Source organism: Chelonoidis abingdonii, chromosome 1 (genome assembly GCF_003597395.2).
Source record: "Chelonoidis abingdonii isolate Lonesome George chromosome 1, CheloAbing_2.0, whole genome shotgun sequence".
Taxonomy (NCBI): Eukaryota; Metazoa; Chordata; order Testudines; family Testudinidae; genus Chelonoidis; species Chelonoidis abingdonii.
The window spans coordinates 65650966-65674904 of record NC_133769.1 but is presented as its reverse complement, the minus strand read 5'-3'; the positions used below and the strand labels follow the sequence as shown (position 1 = coordinate 65674904).

Below are 23939 nucleotides of genomic sequence, written 5' to 3'. Positions count from 1 at the left end.
CCACATCGTCCAAGTAGGCAGCAGCATAACTGTTATGCGGGCGTAATAGTTTGTCCATGAGGCGCTGGAAAGTAGCTGGGGCCCCATGTAGTCCAAAAGGGAGGAGAGTATATTGAAAAAGACCCTCTGGTGTAGAGAACGCAGTCTTTTCCTTTGTGTCTTCTGCAAGGGGAATTTGCCAGTACCCCTTTGCCAAGTCTAGAGTAGTCAAATATTGGGCATTACCCGGACGGTCCACTAGCTCATCTATGTGAGGTATGGGGTATGTGTTGAACTGGGATACTTCGTTTAGTCGCTGGAAGTCGTTGCAAAACCTTGTGGTGCCATCAGGTTTGGGCATCAGCACGACTGGACTGGACCACCAACTGTGGGATTCTTCAATGATCCCCAACTCCAGCATTTTTTTTTACTTCTGCTTTTATTTTCTCCCTTTTGGCCGCTGGCACCCGATAGGGCCTCATTGTTATTCTGGCCCCAGGGTTCGTGACGATGTGGTGATATGTCTCGGTTGTTCGACCCGGTTTTGTCGAGAACACATCTTGGTTCCGGAAGGTCACCTCAGACACTTCATTCTTCTGGTCTGGTGTTAAATCGGGAGATACTCTCACCTGTTTGGAAGGCTTGTTTTCCTGGGTTAGGTCTTTTTGGACAGTTATGCACGCCTCTTGTGCATGCCAGGGTTTCATAAGGGTTGATGTGATAAATCTGTTCTTGTTTTCGGTGTCCTGGCTGCCGCATCTTATAGGTTACTTCCCCCATGGGTTCAACCACCTCATAGGGTCCCTGCCATTGGGCCAGAAGCTTGCTTTTTGCCGTGGGTACCAACCATCACCCGATCCCCTGGTTGGAACTGTCGGACTTTTGCCTGGCGATTGTAATGGATTCTCTGGGCCTCCTGTGCCTTTTCCAAATGTTCCTGTACAATGGGGGTGACCCGGGCTACCCGGTCTCACATCTGTATTACATGTTCTATTATATTTCTCCCCTCATTGGGCTCCTCTTCCCAGATCTCTTTGGCGATATCTAGTATGCCACGGGGGTGACACCCGTATAATAACTGGAAGGGGGAAAACCCAGTTGAGGCCTGAGTTACCTCCCGGATAGTGAACATAAGATAGGGTAGTAGGGTGTCCCAATCCTTCCCGTCCCAACTTACCTTCCATATCATAGCCTTGAGGGTTCAGTTAAACCTTTCTACCAACCCATCAGTCAGTGGATGGTAGACTGAAGTTCTCAGGGTATGTATATGGAGCAGTGTACAGGGGTCCTTCATTAGCTTTGACATAAATGGGGTTCCTTGATCTGTTAATATCTCCTTTGATAGCCCCACTCGGGCAAAGATCCCCACCAGCTCTTTGGCTATTGTTTTAGAGGCTGTGTTCCGCAGGGGGACGGCTTCTGGGTAGCGAGTAGCATAGTCCAAAACAACAGGTATATATTGGTGGCCCCGAGCTGTCTTCTCCATGGGTCTCACTAGGTCCATGGCTATTCGCTCAAAGGGGACTTCTGTGATGGGAAGGGGTACTAAAGGCGCCCTCAGGTGGGGACGGGGACTGTGCAGCTGACACTCCGGGCAGGACGCACAGTACCTCCGCACTTCTTCATGTACTCCGGGCCAGAAGAACCGTCATAGGACTTGTTCCAGGGTCTTTTCTACCCCCAAATCCCCCCCCAAAAAGTGACTATGATCAAGACTTAATACAGCGTTCTGGTGTTTTTGAGGTACTAGGATCTGCTGTACCTTCTGCCCCTGTACTAGTGCAACCCGGTATAAGAGATTCTTCTTCATTATGAAGTAGGGTCCTGGTCCCTAGGTTTTCCTTTCCATGGGGACCCCATCTATTTCAATCAGCTCCTTCCTAATGTTGTCGTACCTTGGGTCTTTGGCCTGGTCCTGTCCAAAATTTCCTTTCCCAGGGCTAATCTGCCCAAGATCTAGGGGCCCAGTCTCTGTTGCCTCTACTGGTTCAGAAGCGTTAGAGTGGGGGTCAGACTCAAGTGCTTCTCCCTCCTGGGTGGCCTCCTTTTCAGCTGCTCGGGTCCACCTAACTATAAAAGAGACCCTCTGGCTTTGAGTCAGTATTCGGGTTCCCAAGGCCTTAGCTGCCCTCCTTTCCCTTTTTGACTTTCTACCCTTCTGGGAATGGAAAATAAATCTGGGGATATTTCAGAGAAGACTGGGGGTTGACAGTCTACTGTGGATGCCTCACTAACTTCAGGGTTCCCGTTTTCCTCCAATCCTCCTACTGAGAGTAAGCTTCCAAACCCTGGGGAGTCCCTCCCTATGAGTACCGGGCATGGGAGTTTAGGGACTACACCTGTTGCTACCTCAGTAGTGTTCCCCTGAATCTTGAGTTTTACTGGGATGATGGGGTAATAACCAACTGTCCCATGGACGCATGTTATCCCTATACTCTTAGCCCGCAGCAGCTGACTACACTTGACGAGCTTCCCCGAGACAAGCGTGATAGCACTCCCCGAAATCAACCAGTGCCGTGGTCTCTACCCCATTTAGTTTCACTGGTCTGGTGTAAATATGGGGGGTTAGTCAGATCCCCACAAGGTGGATTAGGGAGCACGGGTCTGCCCAGTTCCCCAGATTACACTGCATCAGCTCCTCAGCATTGGGACACGGTGCAGCTATATGTCCTCATTCCCCACAGGCATTACATCTGTATGGAGCCGTCGACATTCCCCGGTCTCTTGGGTTGGGCAATCTAACATCATGATGCTCTTCTCCATCCGTGCTCCGACTCTTTGTGGCCTCTGGTGGGGCTTCAGCCCCTCTCTTTTTCCACCTGGGCCCTCCTGGTGGCCCAGCCACCCGAGCTCTAGGGCTTGGTGCTGCTAGTTTAACCTGGGGTGCCTCTTCCTTAACTGGTCGGATCAGCTCCCTCGCCGTCCTTCACCCTTCTACCAGTGCAACAACCTCATCATAGGTGGAAGGTTCATTCTGGCTTACCCAGGCACGAAGGTCTGGCGGTAACCCCCTCATGTATTGGTCGATGACCAGAACCTCTAGTATCTCTTCCGGACTCTGGGACTCCGTTTGCAACCACTTTCATGCGAAATGGATGAGGCCATATAATTGGGACTGTGGGGTTTTGTTTTCCTGGTACCTTCACTCATGATACCGCTGGGCCCGCACTGCGGTCGTTACCCCAGATCTGGTCAGGATCTCTGCTTTCAGCTGGGGGTAGTCTGCTGCAGCCTCTTCAGGCAGATCATAGTAAGCCTTCTGGGCCTCCCCACACAGGAATGGGGCAAGGATGCCAGACCACTGATCTCAAGGCCAGGTCTCCCGTAGGTCTGTCCTCTCAAAGGCCAGAAGGTATGCCTCTACATCATCCTCCCACGTCATTTTCTGCAGCCAATGGCTGGCCCGTATGATCTGCGTCCCTTCATGGCCACGGTTCAGCTCTGTAAGGGTCTTTACCTGGTTTACCAGTTCCCGCAACATAGCTCGATCTTGAGAAGTCTGGTCCATCAGCAGGCGATTAGTCTCTTGATGCAGCTGCATTGCCTCCTGTTGGGTGGCTGCCTGGACACGGGTAGCCTCCTGCTGGGCCGCCGTAGCTTGTATCAATGCCCGTACTAAGTCATCATCCATTGTGGTGAAAAAAAAAAAACCCTCTACCTTTTTTTTTTTAAATCACCCTCCTTCTCTGCCGCGCTGTGCACACCAAATCCCACTCTGACACCAGTTGTGACAAAGTTCCTCCTCTACCTTGGTGGGTCCTGCGCTTATTGGCAGATTTGCTCACCTCAGTGATCTTCCTCACAGTCTGGATCAACTCCTCCTGTGTCTGATCAGGAGTTGGGAGGTTTGGGGGAACCCAGGCCCCCCTCTACTCCGGGTTCCAGCCCAGGGCCTGTGGATTGCAGCTGTCTATAGTGCCTCTGTAACAGCTGCATGACAGCTACAACTCCCTGGGCTACTTCCCCATGGCCTCCTCCAAACACCTTCTTTATCCTCACCACAGGACCTTCCTCCTGGTGTCTGATAAACTTGTACTCCTTAGTCCTCCAGCAGCACACCCTCTCACTCTCAGCTCCTTGTGCCTCTTGCTCCCAGCTCCTCACACGCACTTCCTCTCCTCTGGCTCCTCCTCGCCTGACTGGAGTGAGCTCCTTTTTAAACCCAGGTGCCCTGATTAGCCTGCCTTGATTGGCTGCAGGTGATCTAATCAGCCTGTCTGCCTTAATTGGTTCTAGCAGGTTCCTGATTACTCTAGTGCAGCCCCTGCTCTGGTCACTCAGGGAACAGAAAACTACTCATCCAGTGACCAGTATATTTGCCCTCTATCAGACTCCTGTACCCCACTGGTCTGGGTCTGTCACACCATCCTTCATTATAAAAAATTAGCTTATCTAAAGGTAAACCTTTTTACTGGTGGAAAAACTTGATTAGACCTAGCTGATTAAGTGGAGGCCTCTCACTTCATGCACTGGTCTAGTCACACCAACTACGCAGTCATCATCTTTGCCCAAGCATTACCACAAAGTTCAAATCTTTGTGTTATGTTTTCCCCCCTTTAAATTCACATCCACAACATGACTGTCCACTTTCTGTATTCAATTCACAAAAAGTAGCAAACAAAGGAATGGCAAAAGCTAGGATTTAATTGCTGGCCATCCTGATAAACTAAACTAGATCAAGTAATTTAATCCTTTCTACTCCACTGAGAGTTACTCCAGTCAATTTTGTCTCAATCAATAATGCTATGCTACAACTTTACTACAGTCATTGCATCCAGGATTGATATTAAGGCACACATGAAGTACCATACTACTTTCACGTGGTCAAGATTTGCCTGTCCATGCTTTTCAGATGCCATTTAATATTTTACAATTGTGTACAAAGGGATTAAAACAACTTTTGATTGTTGCATGTTTTTTTCCCTCAGTTTCATTCTCATGTGCAGGGAAAAGTTTTGCAGAAATGTACATTTATGAATCTGAATTTCCATCATTTACACCTCTGTATGTATGTCAGAAAAATCAAGTTTCTCTTCGAGAATCCTCCATCATTAAGTGTTTCACCTCCTGATCTGTCATCCATTTAATCCTGAACATTTCATAGGAGCCTGAAATAGTCTGTTTTTAGCAACATGAGAAACTGTCTTATAAATTAGTATATGAGGGGAGGCGGGCAGAGACACATATTACCAAGTTGGGGCTGGTGCTCAAAATAAATGGTGGGTCTGGGGCTGGCAACAGGACCCTTTTTCCAATCCTTGAAATTATTATTTTTGACCCCACACTTGGACATTTCTGATCTCCTAAATAAAATCAATGATACCATTTTGGCCTCTTACTCTTCCCCACTTTGTTCCCAGACAAGCTCTTCTGCTGTAATTCCCTCCTTCCTGAAAATGCAAAGGAGACCTTCCTGCACTCTGCTGCTTATCTTGCCCCCTTGAACGGGGCCTCCTGCAACCCCTGCAACTACTTTATTTCCCCCACCAGATTACAGGCCCTATCTGCCTTCCCTTTCCTGTTTGGTCCCAGGCCCCTGATCGGTTGCCTCCTTGTCATCACAAGCTGCTTTATCCACTGTGCTAACCTAAACAAGGGAAAGAGGCAGCTGCCACTAAGGGCTTGCCTATATGGGGAAATATATTGCCATAGCTATAGTGGAATAACTATGCCATTATATTTCTCTATCTAGACAAGGCCTAAGTCTTAATGTGCTTAAAGAAAGGAGATTTGATAGGTGATGCTTATTCCATTGGGTCCTCACTGCCAACCACGATGCCTAGTCCAACAAGGGTGAGCATAAGCTAAAATTATAGTGAGTGGCTTTGGTGTAATAGTTTCGGGGGTCCTTAAATCCTTTAGAAAGTTGTGGTTTTAAATACCAATGCAATTCTCTAAGCTAAAATATTCAGAGACATGGCTTGGATCAGTTTATCTTGTGCAAAAAAGGTAAAAGGCCACTTAAAAAGGGAACATTACATCAGAATGTAATTTGTGCTGACTGAAGTAGTTTCCCATTTGCCCTTCCTGTAACTGAGCAAGCCAGGAAAGGTGCAAGGAAACAGCTGGCGAAACACAGATGCATAATAGTGAAAAACAAACAAAAACTGAAGATTAAAAATGAAGGTGTAAGCAGCAGAGCATCCTCCCAGAAGTAATTTAGTTTCAGTTGAGAGACAGGGAGGAAAAGAGAGTATCTCCTGCATGAAAAACCGGTAAATGTAATTTATTTAAAAGAGGATTAAAGATGTAACATAAAGAACATACCATCTTCACTGGTGTGGGGCTCTGTACTGGCATCCTGGTCCACCTCCTCTAGTGTACCATGTTCACTATAAGGGCTATCACTGCAGAAATGCACAAAGTTAAGCAGGTACGGGCAATTAGCACATGAAGCAGTGCTTAATGGATGCTATACTTGGCATAAACCTCCCCCCTAAGCTAACAAGAGTAATCTAATCTATTTCTATAGCAAATATCACTTAAATTTTCTTATGAAACAAATAGCACTATTTTCAATGTTATATGTGTGTGTGTGTATAGGCTGTCAAATGATTAAAAAAATTAATCATGATTAATCACGCTTTTAAACAATAATAGAATACCATTTATTTAAATATTTTTTGATGTTTTCTACATTTTTAAATATATTGATTTCAATTACAACACAGAATACAAAGTCCAGTGCTCACTTTATATTATTTTTGATTACAAATATTTGCACTGTAAAAAACAAAAGAAATAGTATTTAAATTCACTTAATACAAGTACTGTAGTGCAATCTCTTTATCATGAAAGATGAAATGTAGAATTATGTACAAAAAATAACTGCATTCAAAAACAAAACAGTATAAAACTCTACAGCCTACAAGTCCACTCAGTACTACTCTTTGTTCAACCAATCGCTCAGACAAACAAGTTTGCTTACATTTGCAGGAGATAATGCTGCTGACTTCTTGTTTACAATGTCACCTGAAAGTGAGAACAGGTGTTCGCATTGCACTGTTACAGCTGGCGTTACAAGATATTTATGTGCCAGATGTGCTAAAGATTCATATGTCCTTTCATGCTTCAACCATCATTCTAGAGGACATGTATCCATGTTGATGTTCTGCTCAGTAACAATCGAAAGCAGTGCGGACCGACACATGTTTATTTTCATCATCTGAGTCAGATGCCACCAGCAGAAGGTTGAATTTTCTTTTTTGGTAGTTTGGCTCTTGTAGTTTCCGTATCAGTGTGTTGCTCTTTTAAGACTTCTGAAAGCAGGGTCCACACCTTGTCCCTCTCAGATTTTGGAAGGCACTTCAGATTCTTAAATCTGGGGTTGAGTGCTGTACCTATCTGTAGAAATCTCACATTGGTACCTTCTTTGCATTTTGTCAAATCTATGGTGAAAATGTTCTTAAAATGAACAACACATGCTGGGTCATCATCCGAGACTGCTATAACATGAAATCTATGGCAAAATGAGGGTAAAACAGAGCAGAGGACATTCTCCCCCAAGGAGTTTGGTCACAAATCTAATTAATGCATTATTTTTTTAAACGAGCATCATCAGCATGAAAGCATGTCCTCTAGAATGGTGGCCAAAGCACGAAGGAGCATATGAATGTTTAGCATATCTGGCACATAAATACCTTGCAATGCGGTCTACAAAAGTGCCATGCAAATGCCTCCTCTCACTTTCTGGTGACATTGTAAATAAAAAGAGGGCAGCATTATCTCCTGTAAATGTACACAAACTTGTTTTCTTAGCGATTGGCTGAACAAGAAGTAGGACTGAGTGGACTTGTAGGCTCCAGAGTTTTACTCTGTTTTGTTTTTGGGTGATGTTAGAACCAAAAAAATTTACTTTAGTAAGTTGCACTTTCGTGATAGAGATTGCACTACAATACTTGTAAGAGGTGAATTGAAAAACACTGTCTTGTTTATCAATTTTACAGTGCAAATATTTGTAATAAAAATATTAAGTGAGCACTGTACATTTTGTAATCTGTGTTGTAATTGAAATCAATATATTTGAGAATGTAGAAAAAACATCCAAAATATTTAATACATTTCAATTGGTATTCTATTGTTTAACAGTGTGATTAAAATTGCACTTAATCATGATAAATTTTTTTAATTGTGATTAATTTGAGTTAATCGTGTGAGTTAACTGTGATTAATCGACAACTCTATCTATCTACCTACCTACCTACCTATAAAGTTAAAGTCAGAAGCAATGTAATCCTCAGACCATGTTATAAAATCATAACTGTTACAGGAATTAACACATCTTCCCTTCAGATATCATTTCCATTTATTTAGATGGATGAGAGGGTAACTAGATATTTCCCTTCTAGCAGTACTGAATTTAGTGTACATATGTCTGGGCTTAATGGTGAAGCCATTGTGAACTGAAATTCTTTATGGAACCCTTCAACAAATGCAAGACTGGGACTACACCATCTGGCCATGCACTCCCAATTGTACGTGTAGACCTCTGTCAACTACTTGATGGTCACATATATAATAGTTCTCAGAATCCTAAATTAACTCCATTGAAGTCTTCTAATTAGGAAACCCTGGAAATCATCATGGTTATATTTGCCCCATGTGTTTCACAGTACTACTTTCCTGTGAACCTTCCACGCATTAGAATTTTTTTAATTTTCATATTTCTTTTATTTATGCAGAACCTCTTATATCATGGGAGTCATTCATGTAAAATGGAGTCCTAGCATTTTGGTATGAAGACAGAAGATAATATTCTGACTTACCAGTAGTCATCTCCAGCCATACATTTTTCATAAACAGGGCCATCTAGCTCTTTAGCATCCGGGAAAATAGCCTCATGATGGATGATGATCGTTTTGATTATTTCATTCACATGAGCTTGACATGACACCTGGTCTTGTATGTCTGGAACAGGCATCAGTGTTGGGCCAAAACATATGGCCAAGTTATAAGGATCCATCATGTTCTCATCACTGTACTGAGAAAGGCTTTGGAAGAAGAATCAAGAAAAAGAAAGACTTTTCCTCTGTGACTATCCTAATTCTGAAAACTAGCACAGAACAACCTTAAATTGTCAGCACAATGCAATGTTCCCCACCCTTTTTGACACTTAGTCCTGTACAACATAGCAAAACAAATGAATTTGTTCTTCTATTGTCTGGCAATATACAACACTGGGAGAATTTAGAATAGACTGATTCTGGGGGAGGGGGAGATGAATTTGAATTAATCATTTTTTAGCCATGGAAAACTTTACTAAGGGACTCTGTGTGATCTATAGTAAAGACACTGTTTTAAGTTTAAAAAATAAAAAAATGCAAACAACCGTTGGTGAGATAGAGCTAAAGGCTTTCTGAGGGAAGGAACTCTCTCTCCTTTACTATGAAGTCATGTATATAACAAAATTTCCAATATCTGAAACAGAGCATAGCTGACCACAAGATGGTCACAGAGGGATCCTCTGGTTGCTGCTATGCCACTCCACCTGTCTGCTTCTATCGGAGGCCGATTTTTCAGAGTGTGGCTGGGGCTTTCCTACATCTTGATCAACCTTGGATTCCACGTCATCCCCTTGGGAATACTGCTTGTAAGTTATGTTAGAGCAGTGACTCTCAGCCTTTCCAGACTACTGTTTCCCTTTCAGGAGTCTGATTTGTTTTGTGTACCCCAAGTTTCACATCACTTAAAAACTACTTGCTTACAAAATCAGACATAAAAATACAGAAATGTCTCAGCACATTATTACTGAAAAATTGCTGACTCTCTCATTTTTATCATATAATTATAAAATAAATCAATTGCAATATAAATATTGTACTTATATTTCAGTGTATAGAGCAGTACAAACGAGTCATTGTGTGTATGGAATTTCAGTTAGTACTGACTTCGCTAGTGCTTTTTATGTAGCCTGTTGTATGTGTATCCCTGGTGAGAACCACCGTGCTAGAGGACCAGCCTGATGAATACCTGGCCCAGAATTACCAAGGCTACCTTTACACACACCTCCTTTCCCCCTGCAAGTTGAACTGTGCGCTCTTCAGCAGTAGCTGAGGATTGAGGCTTACAGCTCCCCATATTAGTCATTTTTAAGGACTCAAGGCCCAGTCCCACAAGGCCTGAAGTCCCGTAACTCTCATTGATTCAATACTGCTTGGCACCCTGCAGGATTAGAGATGCAGCTGCTATGTTTGCCCATCTTTAAATACACCAGCTTAAAAGGCTTTAAACTAGACTTTCTAGAGAAAACATTTGCTGCATAGCAACTGCATTGTGACATCAATACAAACTGAAAAGAATCAAGAATTTTAAATGATCCCCTCCAATCCTGCAAAATCTGCTTGCAAAATCAGTCATGCTATCTCTTTTTTGTGTCATGTTTTGTTAATGTACTGTGTGCTACTCTGAGATATCATAAATCTTGTTCTACAAATTACAAAGGAGATTTAGTCACTTGATTATTCATGAACTATGCTACATAGGTGCTTATAATTGATTTATGAAATATGAGAGGTTACATGCTGTTGCCTCTCTGTTCTCCAAAACACACAGTTGGTGGAATATAGTACAAGAGACTTATTTCAGCAAAGTGTTTTTTGTGCAGCCCCAATAGATCCACTCAATTTGAGCAAATATGGGCAAAGGAGGAATATGTTAACTAAGGGCCTGATCTTTCAATTACTAAGGGTATATCTACACTAGAGCTGGAGGTATAAATTCCAGCTCGGATAGACACACCTGGCTTAGCTTTGATTGAGCTAGTATACTAAAAATAGCATAGTCACATCAGACTGGGTGGTGGAAGGGGCTAGCTGTCCCAAGTATGTACCTAGCACTTTGATGGGATTGTACATGAGATGGCTAGCCCATGCAGCTGTGGCTACACTGCCATTTTTAGCACACTATGTCAGTCTACCTGAGCTGGAAATTCCACCTCCAGCTCAAATGTAGATACACCCTCAGTAAGTATATCATCATCTAGTGCTAGCAGTAAGTCCATTGCTGCTGGGGAATGGGAGGTAAAGTGGAGACTGGAGGATTGGATTTTACTAGGGTGAATGTAAAATTAAGTGAGGAGAATGAGATTACCAAAGAGCAGCAATGATTGTGGATTAGTGACGGCTGAGGTCAATGAATACTGACCCAGACCATATAACATGTATTACCTTTTATAATCCTGATCCACGTTAGGTGATTTGAGGCCAGGAAATAAAAAGCAGTCTTACACGCATTGCTTGTTGTCACACCCTTATTATAGCCATTCTCAAGAGATACAGATGGGGTTTTTCAGGTGGAAAAAATAACTTGGCCCAAATCCTTATATTTAAAGACTGTGTGTGTGTGTTTGGAAAATAATTTATTTGGTGACAAGTACAATGGAGGTTAGCCTCAACAAATATACAGTATGTGCACACATAATTACAATGAAACCTGTAGATTAAATATATTGACATTTAATAACACAGTTTATCATTCACATCCTGGAAGATATACTAGAAGCTCAACCCAACACACACATTACAGTGCTGAAGGAAAGGAGGGTTTAAGAGCAGCAGAACAAAAGTCCTAGGAGGCAGGCAGTACAGAAACAGAAAGAGCCAGAAACAGGGCAGAACACTGATCAAAGAGAGCACATCACAGTGAAAATACCAGGACTAGGAAAAAAAACAGAAAAGGGACACAGGTAAAATGTTTTCTCCCACACTACACTTTCCTCTGGCACAGTTTCTTCCTTCAGAATGGGCCAGTTTCTGATACCCCCATCTCCCCAATAACTGTCTCAGTATGAAGGGAAAGAGGTGAGGTTCCTGAGCACCGGCCGCACCATCATTATTTTGGGCAAGAGCACTAGTGAATTTCCCAAAAGACACATATGAGGAAATTTGGATCTTGCTCCACCACAGCATCAAACCACCAGCTAGTAGGTGATTTGGCTGTTTGAGTATGTTGCATTTTTTCCAATCAAAGTGAAAATCAGCTTAAGATAAGAGTGCAGCTGAAAAAGTTCACATTTAAATTATGCAAGTTATTTTTAATGTGGATATATTTTATTTGTTGTTTTGTTTTATAGCTTCAGCTCTAGCTGCAGTCCTTCTGTTCAAGGCAACACTTTTATCAGTCTTACCATGACCTTGTGGTCAGTTAAGACGAAAAGTAACTTCAGTTTGTATGAAAATGGACCATTTCCTTCTGTTTTCATTGCCAATTAAAATACCCTCTTCTGTGTTAAATGAAGCTAATATGTAAATTTCATGCCGACTATGAAGACGATAAAGGATATTTTGACACGAGCAGTGGAAGTGGGATGAAGATGCAGCATTTTGACAGGAACCTTAAGGTACTTACTGGTTAAGGAAGGCAAATAGGTATCTCATCACTATAAGGACAGACCTGGGTAAAGTCAGGAGGAGTTTGCGGATGTGAAGAGCTCTCTCATAGAGATTATCTATTCCTGTAAGGCAGAAGATACTATTTTCAGCTCCTTTTAGGAGAAAACCATACATTCAGCTTAACAGTGTCATTCTTATGCTAATATATGTTGCTGGTCAACATTCTTCAAATTTTGAAAAAAAAAAAAAAGTGAAATTTTTGGAAGAAATCAAGTTCCCCTCCCCTTTTTGAGGGGATTTAATAATACATAATAACCAGATGATGCTTTAAATATGTCCAGCAAGTCTGCCAAAAACTATCTTACTGCAGATTTCTAAGCCCCGGTCTACACTACAAGTTTAGGTCAACTTTAGCAGCGTTACATTGATTTAACCCTGCACCCGGTCCACACAATGAAACTTTTTTTTTTTTTTTTTTTTACTTAAAGGGCTCCTAAAATCGATTTCTGTACTCCTCCCCCGACGAGGGGATTAGTGCTGAAATTGACCTTGCCATGTCGAATTTGGGTTAGTGTGGGGTAGTGTGGTCGGAATTCAATGGTATTGGCCTACGGGAACTATCCCAGAGTACTCCATTGTGACCGCTCTGGACAGCACTCTCAACTCAGATGCACTGGCCAGGTAGACAGGAAAAGTCCCAGGAACTTTTGAATCTCATTTCCTGTTTGACCAGCGTGGCGATCTGCAGGTGAGTACAGATCTCATCAGCAAAGGTGACCATGATGGAGTTGCAGAATCGCAAAAGAGTCCCAGAATGGACCGAACGAGAGGTATGGGATCTGTTCGTTGTATGGGGAGACAAATCTGTGCTATCAGAACTCCGTTCCAAAAGATGAAATGCCTAAACATTTGAAAAAATCTCCAAGGGCATGAAGGACAGAGGCTACAACAGGGACCTGCAGCAGTGTCAGGTGAAACTTAAGGAGCTGAGGCAAGCCTACCAAAAAAAGAGAGAGGCAAACAGCCGCTCTGGGTCAGAGCCCCAGACATGCCACTTCTATGATGAGCTGCATGCCATTCTAGGAGGTGCCCCTACAACTACCTCACCCCTGTGCTTTGACTCCGTCAATAGAGTAGCGTGCAACAAGGATGCGAGTTTTGGGGATGACGAAGATAGCTCACAGCAAGCAAGTGGAGAAACCATTTTCCCAGACAGCCAGGAATTGTTTCTCACCCTGTACCTGGAGTGAGTACCCCCCGAACCCACCCAAGTCTGCCTCCCAGACCCGTCAGGCGGAGAAGGGACCTCTGGTGAGTGTACCTTTGTCAATATTATACATGGTTTAAAAACAAGTGTGTTAATGATTAATTGCCCTGGCATTCGCAGCCAGTACAGCTAGTGGAAAAGTCTGTTAACTTGTCTGGGGATGAAGCGGAAATCCTCCAGGGACATCTCCATAAAGGTCTCCTGGATGTACTCCCAAAGCCTTTGCAAAAGGTTTCTGGGGAGGACAGTCTTATTCCGTTCTCCATGGTAGGACATTTTACCACGCCAGGCCAGTAGCATGAATTGTTGCATAACACAGCATATGGTCCCAGTGTTTTCTGGCATTCAAACAACACCCATTCTTTCTCTCTCTCTGTTATCCTCAAGAGTGTGATATCATTCATGGTCACCTGGTTGAAATAGGGTGATTTTATTAAGCGGACATTCAGAGGTGCCTGTTCCTGCTGGGTTGTTTGCCTGTAGCTGAACAGAAATGTTCCCTGCTGTTAGCCAAATGGTGGGGTGAAGTGATCATCCCAGAGAATTGTGTGTGTGTGCAGGGGGGTTAGTTGGGTTGGTGCTGCACGTTAACCTATCTTCTCCTTCCCAGAGGCTAGCGAAGATTAGAAGGTGAAAAAAAATGCACTTGCCATTAAATGTTCTCTGAGCTCATGCAGTCCTCCCACACTGAAAGAGCCCAGCAGAATGCGCGGAGGCGGATAATGTCAGAGTCCAGGAAAGCACAATATGAATGCGAGGACAGGTGGTAGGCTGAAGATGATAGGTGGCAAGAGGCAATGCTGAGGCTACTGGAGGAACAAACTGATACGCTCTGGCACACGGTTGAGGTTCAGGAAAGGTAGTATGAGCACAGATGGCTGCTACAGCCCCTGTGTAATCAGCTGCCCTCCTCCCCAAGTTCCATAGCTTCCTCACCCAGATGCCCAAGAATGCGGTGGGGGAGCCTCCAGGCACCCAACCACTCCACCCCAGAGGACTGCCCAAGCAACAGAAAGCTGATATTCAATAAGTTTTAAAGTGCAGTGTGGCCTTGTCCTTCCCTTCCCCCTCACCTCACCTGGGCTACCTTGGCAGTTATCCCCTATTTGTGTGATGAATTAATAAAGAATGCATGAACGTGAAGCAACAATGACTTATTACCTCTGCAAGCGGTGAATGGGGGAGGAGAGGGTGGTTAGCTTACAGGGAAGTAGAGTGAACCAAAGGGAGGGGAGTCATCAAGGAGAAACAAACAGAATTTTCACACCGTTGCCTGGCCAGTCATGAAACTGGTTTTCAAAGCTTCTCCGATGCGCACCACATCCTCCTGTACTCTGCTAACCATCCTGGTGTCTGGCTGCGCGTAATCAGCAGCCAGGCAATTTGCCTCAACCTCCCACCTCACCATAAATGTCTCCCCCTTACTCTCACAGATATTGTGGCATGCACAGCAAGCAGTAATAACAATGGGAATATTGGTTTTCCTGAGGTCTCTCCGAGTCAGTAAACTGCGCCAGCATGCTTTTAAATTTCTAAACGTGCATTCTACCACCATTCTACACTTGCTCAGCCTATAGTTGAATAGCTCCTTACTACTGTCCAGGCTGCCTGTGTACGGCTTCATGAGCAATGGCATTAAGGGGTAGGCTGGGTCCCCAAGGATAACTATAGGCATTTCAACATCCCCAGTGGTTATTTTCTGGTCTGGGAAGAAACTTTTGCAGCTTTTGAAACAGACCAGAGTTCCTGAAGATGCGAGCGTCATGTACCTTTCCCGGCCATCCCACATTGATGTTGGTGAAACGTCCCTTGTGATCCACCAGTGCTTGCAACACCATTGAAAAGTACCTCTTTTGGTTTATGTACTCACTGGCTTGGTGCTCCTGTGCCAAGATAGGGATATGGGTTCTGTCTATCGCCCCACCACAGTTAGGGAATCCCATTGCAGCAAAGCCATCCACTATGACCTGCACATTTCCCAGAGTCACTACCCTTGATAGCAGCAGCTGGTCAACGATTGCATTGGCTACTTGGATCACAGCAGCCCCCACAGTAGATTTTCCCACTCCAAATTGATTCCCCAGCTGTCTGGCGTTGCAAGCGTCCACAGGACTATCACCACTCGCTTGTGAACTGTGAGGGCTGCACTCATCTTGGTATTCTTGAACTTCAGGGCAGGGAAAGCAAGTCACAAAGTTCCATGAAAGTGCCCTTACGCATGTGAAAGTTTTGCAGCCACTGGGAATCGTCCCAGACATGCAACGCTATGTGGTCCCACCAGTCTGTGCTTGATTCCCAGGCCCAGAATCGGCGTTCCACGGCATGAACTGCCTCTTTAACACCATGATGTCCACATTGCCGGGGCCTGTACTTAGGGAAAAGTCTGTGTCCATGTCCTCATCGCTCTTGTCACTGTGCTGCTGTTGCCTCCTTGCCTGGTTTTGCTTTTGAAGGTTCTGGTTCTGCATATACTGCAGGATAATGCACGTGGTCTTTACAGTGCTCATAATTGCGGCGGTGATCTGAGTGGGCTCCATGCTTGCCGTGCTATGGCATCTGGACTGAAAAAAGGTGTGAAACGATTGTATGCCATTGCTCTGATGGAGGGAGGGGCGACTTGGCTTACAGGGAATTAAAATCAACACAGGGGGTGGGTTTGCATTCTTGTTTTGATCCATTCCATCTCTCTTATACATCTTAGGCTGGCAACAGACAGTACAGTACGACTGTTAGCCATCGTCGTCTCCTGAGTGCTCGCCAGAAGACAGTGCAGCACAACTGCTAGTCATCCTCCTCTCCTGGCTGCTCACTAGAAGACGGTGCAGTATGACTGCAGGCAGGACTAAATCTCCATGAGATGAAACTAAAAAAGAGAATGACCTGGAGTCACTCCCATTTATGTCCATGTGCCCCTGACAGACCTCACCGAGGTCAGCTAAAAGAGCACCCAGGAAACGACGATGGCTACCAGTCGTAATGCACTGTCTGCTGCCAAAAGGCAAGGAGCTGCTGCTGTGTAGCAATGCAGTGCCACGTGTGCCAGTACCCAGGAGACGTACAGTGACGGTGAGCTGAATGGGCTCCATGCTTGCCATGGGATGGCGTCTGCATGGGTAACCCAGGAAATAAAGCTCGAAACAATTGTCTGCCGTTGCTTTCACTGGGGGAAGGAGTGGGGGAGCCTGACAACATGAACTACCCACGACTATGTTTTTGACCCATCAGGCACTGGGAGCTCAACCCGGAATTCCAAAGGGCGGCGGAGACTGCGGGAACTGTGGGATAGCTACCCACAGTGCAACACTCTGAAAGTTGATGCTAGTCTTGGTGCTATGGCTGCACTCCGCTGAGTTAATAGTCTTAATGGTCTTGGACTGGGGACACACACAATCGACTGTATAAAATTGATTTCTAAAAAATCGACTTTTATAAATTCAACCTAATTTCGTAGTGTAGACATATCCTAAGTAAGGTAGCTCACAAAACTGCAATAAGAGGATTTTCCCCTCAAAGGGAAAAAAGTAATATTAGGAGGCAGGGGTCTCTGTCATCAGTTCCTAACACTGGCTTATTCTCTGTATTTGAATTTGCATATTGAAAATATCCTTCTGACCACTGATTGTAAACGCTTCCTGACTTAGTTTTCTCTGTTAACACTATCTCTCTAGCTGTAAATCTATTAAAGTCAATTCTAAATCAATCCCTTCTCATGCTAATCTAAAAATACAAAGTACAATGTTCAGATGTGTTTTCCCTAGATAATTTCATTTAGGTCCATCAAAATGTTCCTGAAATAGGCAGGACCGGTGCTAGTGTTTTTAGCGCCCTAGGCGCACGGCCACTTCGCCGCCTCGCGCACTGGTCCCGTGGCTTTGGTGGAGCTGCCGCAGCCGTGCCTGCAGGAGGTCCACCGGAGCCGCGGGAGCAGCGGACCGTCTGCAGGAATGCCTGCGGCAGCTCCACTGGAGCCGCGGGACCAGGGGACCCTCCGCAGGCATGACTGCGGCGGGTCCACCGGAGCCACTTGCCCCCCCCCCTCAGCAAAATCCTGCCCCCCAGTAATCCTGGTGCCCTAGGCAATTGCCTAGGCCGCCTAAATGGAAACGCCGGCCCTGGAAATAGGCAAACCAACAGCTGTGTAAAGCAGGACTGAGGTAGGACAAGAGCATTGGTTTCTATTGCCTTACAACAGAAATCAGCATGTATTATTTTCTACATTGTTCAGAATGAACATGTGGCTTCATCTGGAAAGCAAAACATCTTTCAAAGTAGCAAACCTCTATTCTGAATAAGAAATCCTTGAACTCATCTCTCAAAGATATTTTTGGTGTAAATGACATTGCTAAAAGCAATTTAACATTTCACTAATGCCCCCTAAGTCAACCAAGAAATAATCGTGCAATTCACATAATTTAAACACAGTCCTAGTAGAATATTAGACTAACAGCACCTAACAACAGTGCAATGGACATTTGGAAACACTGAGAAACTGTGAAATGAGGAATTGGGGGTGAAGCCAACAGCTAAAAACCATTTGTTACAGAATACAAGATTTTTCACAGAAGAGATTTAAAATAATCACTTACCTAAAAGGTCAGTGCTAATTATAGACGGCGTTCTCAGTGTTTATTTTTGGTCTTTTGATGTGCTTATTTTATATAAATTAGGTCTCATTTTCAGATGTAAAATGTGTGTTGATCAGTGTTTAAATATTTCTTCCCTTAGGAAAAAAATCCAGTTTCTAACAGTTGATATTTTCATACCATAAACTGAGGACAAGCAGAGCATCACAGCAGCAGAATTTGTGTTTCTCAAACAAAAGTGATGCACCTCAATAGCACTTCCTTGAAGATAAATATTTCTGCCTGGTAAACTAAAGGGCAAACACTGCTCCTACATCTGCAGCCGTGGACGATTCCCCAGCAGAACGGGTGTGTGAGAGGGAGTGGGGGGGATTCGAGTTGGGGTGAACAGGGATTTGATTGCATGCAATCTAGCTCTTTGGGGATCTCTTGTGCACAAACAGATTCTTCCACTCTCTCTTTTCACTCCCTGTAGCAGGGATGGGTTGAGCCTGCAGAAGCTCCTGCAATAGCAGCAGCGGCGAAGCTCTACAGCCTGGGGTGAGCAGTATTTCTTTTCCCATGGAAGAGAGCAGCACATAGCCCAGCATTCCAGTTCTGGGCTAGGTGTGCTGGTTTTCAGAAATTGTACCTTTATTTGCTTAACAAGCAGCTCGTAACTAAGGCTACGGGTTTGTCACAGAGGTCCCAGATTCTGTGACTTTCCAGGACCACCATGACTTCTGCAGCAGCTGGTGCAGCTGGCCTGGGGGCCACCTGAGCAGTTCGGGCAGCTCATGGACCAGCTGCACCGGGTACTGCTAGGGCAGTCTCGGGCCACTGGCCCTCTACCCCAGAAGTAGAAGGAGTTTGCATGTGGGAAGGGGCTCAGGGCTGCAGTAGGAGTTTGGGGTGCAGGAGGGGATGAGGGCTCCAGGCGGCACTTACCTCGGGAGGCTCTCCAGAAGTGGCGACATGTCCTTCCCTCAGCTCCTAGGCAGAAGTGTGGTCAGGCGGCTCTGCACTTTGCCTGTGTCTGCAGGCACCGCCCTCACAGCTCCCATTGGCTGTGGTTCTTGACCAAGGGAAGGTATGGAGCCAGCGCTTGGGACAGGGGCAGTGCACAGACCCCTCCCGGCATCCCTCTGCCTACGAAGGGACATGTATGTTGCCGCTTCCAGGGAGCTGCATGGAGCCACCCTCCCAGCAATGATGTCTGCCCCAGGCTATTTCCCCACTCCCCCAGGGCTGCCTCCCCCCAGACCACCCAAGATTTAATCAGCGGTATATAGTATAAGTCATGGACAGGTCACAGCCTGTCAATTTTTGTTTACTGCCTGTGACCTGTCCATGACTTTTACTAAAAACACCCATGACTAAAACATAGCCTTACTCATAACTGCCTGCCAAGGGAATAGACAGTGTAAGCAAAAAGGGAACATCAGGTTTCATAGTATGGGTCCTATCACATTCCAGCAGCACGCTACCTGTCACGACACAGTGTAAAACAGTTTCTGTAAGTCTTTACAGAATTACAGTCCACTGCTGTAATTAGCTGCGTATATTTTAACTCATTCCTAGTAAAATTGTCCCAATTTTCTTACCTTTCACCCAGTTCGGTGAAGAAAACATTCTCTACTGAAAATCTGAACACTGCACAACTGTGAATTTGGCTACTTTCCATTGTTTATTTCAGAAACACTGATATCCCCCTCACAATTTTTGCTTTTGTTTACAATGAAAGATAGATGAGAATGCTTTATACATTGTAATCTTTTACCTAAGGATCTCAAACACCCAAGGACTTAATTCTGGCTGCTTCTATGGGGGAAAAGGAGTGGATGCAAGAACCCCCTTGCATAACTGTGTTGCTTTCCCCATGAAGGGGATGTTGTTGTGTGGCCATAGCAAAGAGTAGCAGATCAGTTACTGTGAAGCAGGATTACTGGCTCTATCAGTGCCAAGGAGGTAGATCCCATTGCACACAGGTACAGTGAGTCTTCTACTTGCATGCCAAAGGCCTCTTCTTCATCTTCATTACTTTGACTCTCAAGAACCATAATATAGTCCTATCTCAACACTCCTCTGAAGTGAACTGGTACTTTTCCCCATTTTTCAGATAAGATAACCTAAGCATTTATTTTACAACATAAGAATGATTATACTGGGTCAGCACAATGGTCCATCTAGCCCAATATCCTGTCTTCCGACAGTGGCCAATGCCAAATTCTTCAAAGGGAATGAACAGGACAGGTAATCATCAAGTGATCCATCCCCAGTCATCCAGTTCCATCATCTGGCAGCCAGAGGCTTATGGACACCCAAAGCATGGTGTTTCATCCTGGCTAATAGCAATTGATACACCCATCCTCCATGAACGTATCTAATTCTTTTTTGGAACCCAGTTATGGTTTTGGCCTCCACAACATTCCCTGGCTATGAGTTCCACAGATTAACTGTGAGTTGTGTGAAGTACTTCCTTTTGTTTGTTTTAAACCTGCTGCCTATTCATTTCATTGGGTGACCCCTTGTGTTATGTGAAGGGGTAAACAACACTTTCTTATTCACTTTCTCCACACCATTCATGATTTTATAGACCTCTCTCATAGCCCTTCCTTAGTAATCTCTTTTCTAACCTCAACAGTCAAGTCTTTTTAATCTCTCCTCATAGGGAAGCTGTTCTATACCCCAAATCATTTTTGTTGCCCTTCGCTGTGCCTTTTTTTGAGATGGAGTGACCAAAACTGCATGCAGTATTCAAAGTGTGGGCATACCATGGACTTATATAGAGCATTATAATATTTACTGTCTTCTTAATCTCTCTCATAATGGTTCCTAACAGTTAGCTTTTTTGACTACACATTGAATGGATGTTTTCAAAGAACTATTCACAATGACTCCAAGATAGCTTTCTTGGGTAGTAACAGCTAATTTAGATCCCTATAATTTTGTATGTATAGTAGGGATTATGTTTCCCAATATGCATTACTATGCATTTTTCAACACTGAATTTCAGCTGCTGTTTTGTTACCCAGACACCCAGTGTTGTGAGATCTCTTTGTAACTCCTTGCAGTCAGCTTTGGACTTAACTCTTTGAGTAATTTTATATCACGTGCAATCTTTGCCACCTCACCGTTTATCCCTTTTTCTAGATCAATTATTAATATGTTGAGCAGTACTGGTCCCAGTACAGATCCCTGGGGATACCACTATTACCCTTCTCCATTCTGATAACTGACCGCTTATTATTATCCTTTGTTTCCTGTCTTTTAACCAGTTATTGAGTCATGAGAGGACCTTACCTCTTATCCCATGACTGCCTACTTTGCTTAAGAGCCGTTGCTGAGGGACCCTGTCAAAGTTGTTTTGAAAGTCCAAGTATACTACATCCACCTACCACCTCTAATAGATTGGTGACGCATGACTTCCCTTTACAAAAGCCATGTCGACTCTTCCTCAACAAATCCTGTTCATCTGTGTGTCTGATAATTCCATTCTTTATTACAGTTTCAACCATCTGACTGGTACTGAAGTTAGGCTTACTAGGCTCTAATTGCCAGAATCGCCTCTGGAGACTTAAAAAAAAATTAACATAATATTAGCTGTCTTCCAATCATCTGGTACATAAGCTGATTTAAATTATAATATAACATACTAACTGTGGTATGCAACCTATGTGACTTGCCCAAATAATGCAGAGTTAGTTGCAGAAATGGGAATAGAACTTATGATTAGAGGAATGACCCAGGAGTCAGAGATCACAAAACAACAACCCCATCTTTAAGTCCAGGCAATTAGCCTGGCTTTGGCAAGGATAACCTCATTAGGAATTAATCTATCCTCTATGTGTGGGGAAGGAGGCAAAGAAGGGAGGTGCTTGGAGAGGGAAGGAATATTAGACACAAATGAAACCACCTCAGGGGAACTGATGTCAAGTGGAGAGGTGGATATTTTGCAGTAGCCAACTAAATTTTCATCAAGAGTGAAATCTACAATGGTGTGGAGGGCCGTGCACCCTGGAAGCCTAGAGTTAGGGGAGAAGGAAACTGTAGGAGTAGTGGCTGCATAGGAAGGCCTCTGCACACACTCAGAGATCTCTGAACCAGCTGTGATAGGGCAACACTGTGGGTGGACCAGGTCAGGGACCATCGTCTTTTTGAGACTGTGCTTTCCAGAGGCTGTAACACCTAATGGAAGAAGCATAGAGAGGCTGGAGCCACTGCTGATTGCATACGATAGGCAGGTATGCAGTGGGGGTGAGGTAGGCTGTGCTGTACTGAAGCCGGTCACTGGGTTGTTGTGTGTATTTCCAATCAATTGACTTGGTTCACTTACTGTGTAATAGAGCTTCAAATTTTTATGCAAAACTCTATTTTCAAAATCACTATATTTCAAAAATCATTAGAAATGTTCATAATGCAGTCTCATCTTTGTCCATTTTGGAGACAGAGAGAACCACTGTGCATGTTTACTTTTCCTTGAGAAGCGACAGCACATTTTAACCACCCCTGGAACTACCTTGAGGTTTTTGCAAACAGTACTTAAAGTGAAATGCATGAACAACCTGCATCTAAGGAATAAAGTAGACTAGAGAAGGGGAAAAATCAACAAAAAAAGCCAAACCAAATAAAACAATATTGAATTATAAAAGAAGACAAGACTATATCCTGTCTAAAAAATGTAAGACAACATCAGGCAAATTGATATTTAAGCAATAATCCCAAAGTAGTGGAGCATTTAACAGGCAATAAATGCTCAGGTATATAAACCACAAACGTTTGCATTTGAGCATAGAAGCATTTTGCAATGGAGCACTACTTAGTGGTCAGAATGTGGTAAGTGGAGTTAGCCTGGTGGGTATAACTCAATAACTGAGGTCAGGCTTTATTTTCATCTCTCCCACAACCTCCCCAGTAATGTAAGGCAAATATTTACCTTTTCAAGGCCAAATTCAGGGGTGACAAAACAGAGGTATAAGTTTCATATGAGGAGTATGCTGGTCATAAAATAAGTGTAAGTACAGTAAAAGCTGCCAAGAGCAACCACTCATGGGAGTTGGCAAAAGTGGTGGTCTCTTTTCAAAGGTTTGCACACCAGACAGTGGTGGTGTTCCGTGGCCTCTGCAAGTAGTCACTTGTGACAGGTTGTCTCTCCTGAGAGGTGGTCACTAAAGTCAGGTTTTACTGTAGGTTCTAAGTGACAAAAGTGATTTAACTTGTGCTGATGTGGCAGTTGGCGAGTGTGCAAAATAAGTGTAATTTACATTCTGCAGGAAAAGCAACTAATGAGAGTGCAAGATACAGTTGGCCATCCCTCTACTTCATCACCAGTGCTTCCAGTGGCCAAATCTGGCCCCGGAGTATGAAGGAAGGAGTCACTCATATTGCCTTCAGTAGCATCTACTGAAACAGGCTGAATTCAATACCTTCAAAATACCAGCAGTAGTGTCCATCCTTCTGCTCAGGCAGCAGAAGCAGATGAAGTATGGCTTTCTGGTATAGAGAAGCCCATAATGATGCAAGTTCCTTATGCCCTATCACTTGCTGCAGACTAGCTTTGGAACAATCAGAACTTGTCCCCAATTTAAACTAAAGCTGTTTAAAAATCAAAACCAATTAATATATAATTATTATAAATTTATGTGGTAAAAATTGCACAGAAAGCACTCAATCTTTTGTAGCACCATTTCCAAAGCACTTGCAAAGAAAAAGCATTAAATACCAATATGTTATTTTACTTGAAAATGTATGCATTAATGCAAAAAAAGAATTCCCCAGTGGCTACATTGTGTAAAGCTTCAT

General features: G+C 44.0%; 1 protein-coding gene across 1 annotated transcript in view; it reads right to left on the bottom strand.

The window, feature by feature from the left end:
* Positions 1 to 23939, bottom strand: part of SRGAP1 (SLIT-ROBO Rho GTPase activating protein 1) — a 304935-nt gene that overhangs the window by 28297 nt on the left and 252699 nt on the right. The window contains exons 16-18 of the mRNA XM_032769517.2: positions 12325 to 12430; positions 8745 to 8969; positions 6247 to 6326 (exon numbers count right to left, since the gene is read on the bottom strand). Of these exons, the coding sequence (XP_032625408.1) occupies positions 6247 to 6326; positions 8745 to 8969; positions 12325 to 12430 (411 nt within the window). The remainder of the gene's footprint in view (positions 1 to 6246; positions 6327 to 8744; positions 8970 to 12324; positions 12431 to 23939) is intronic.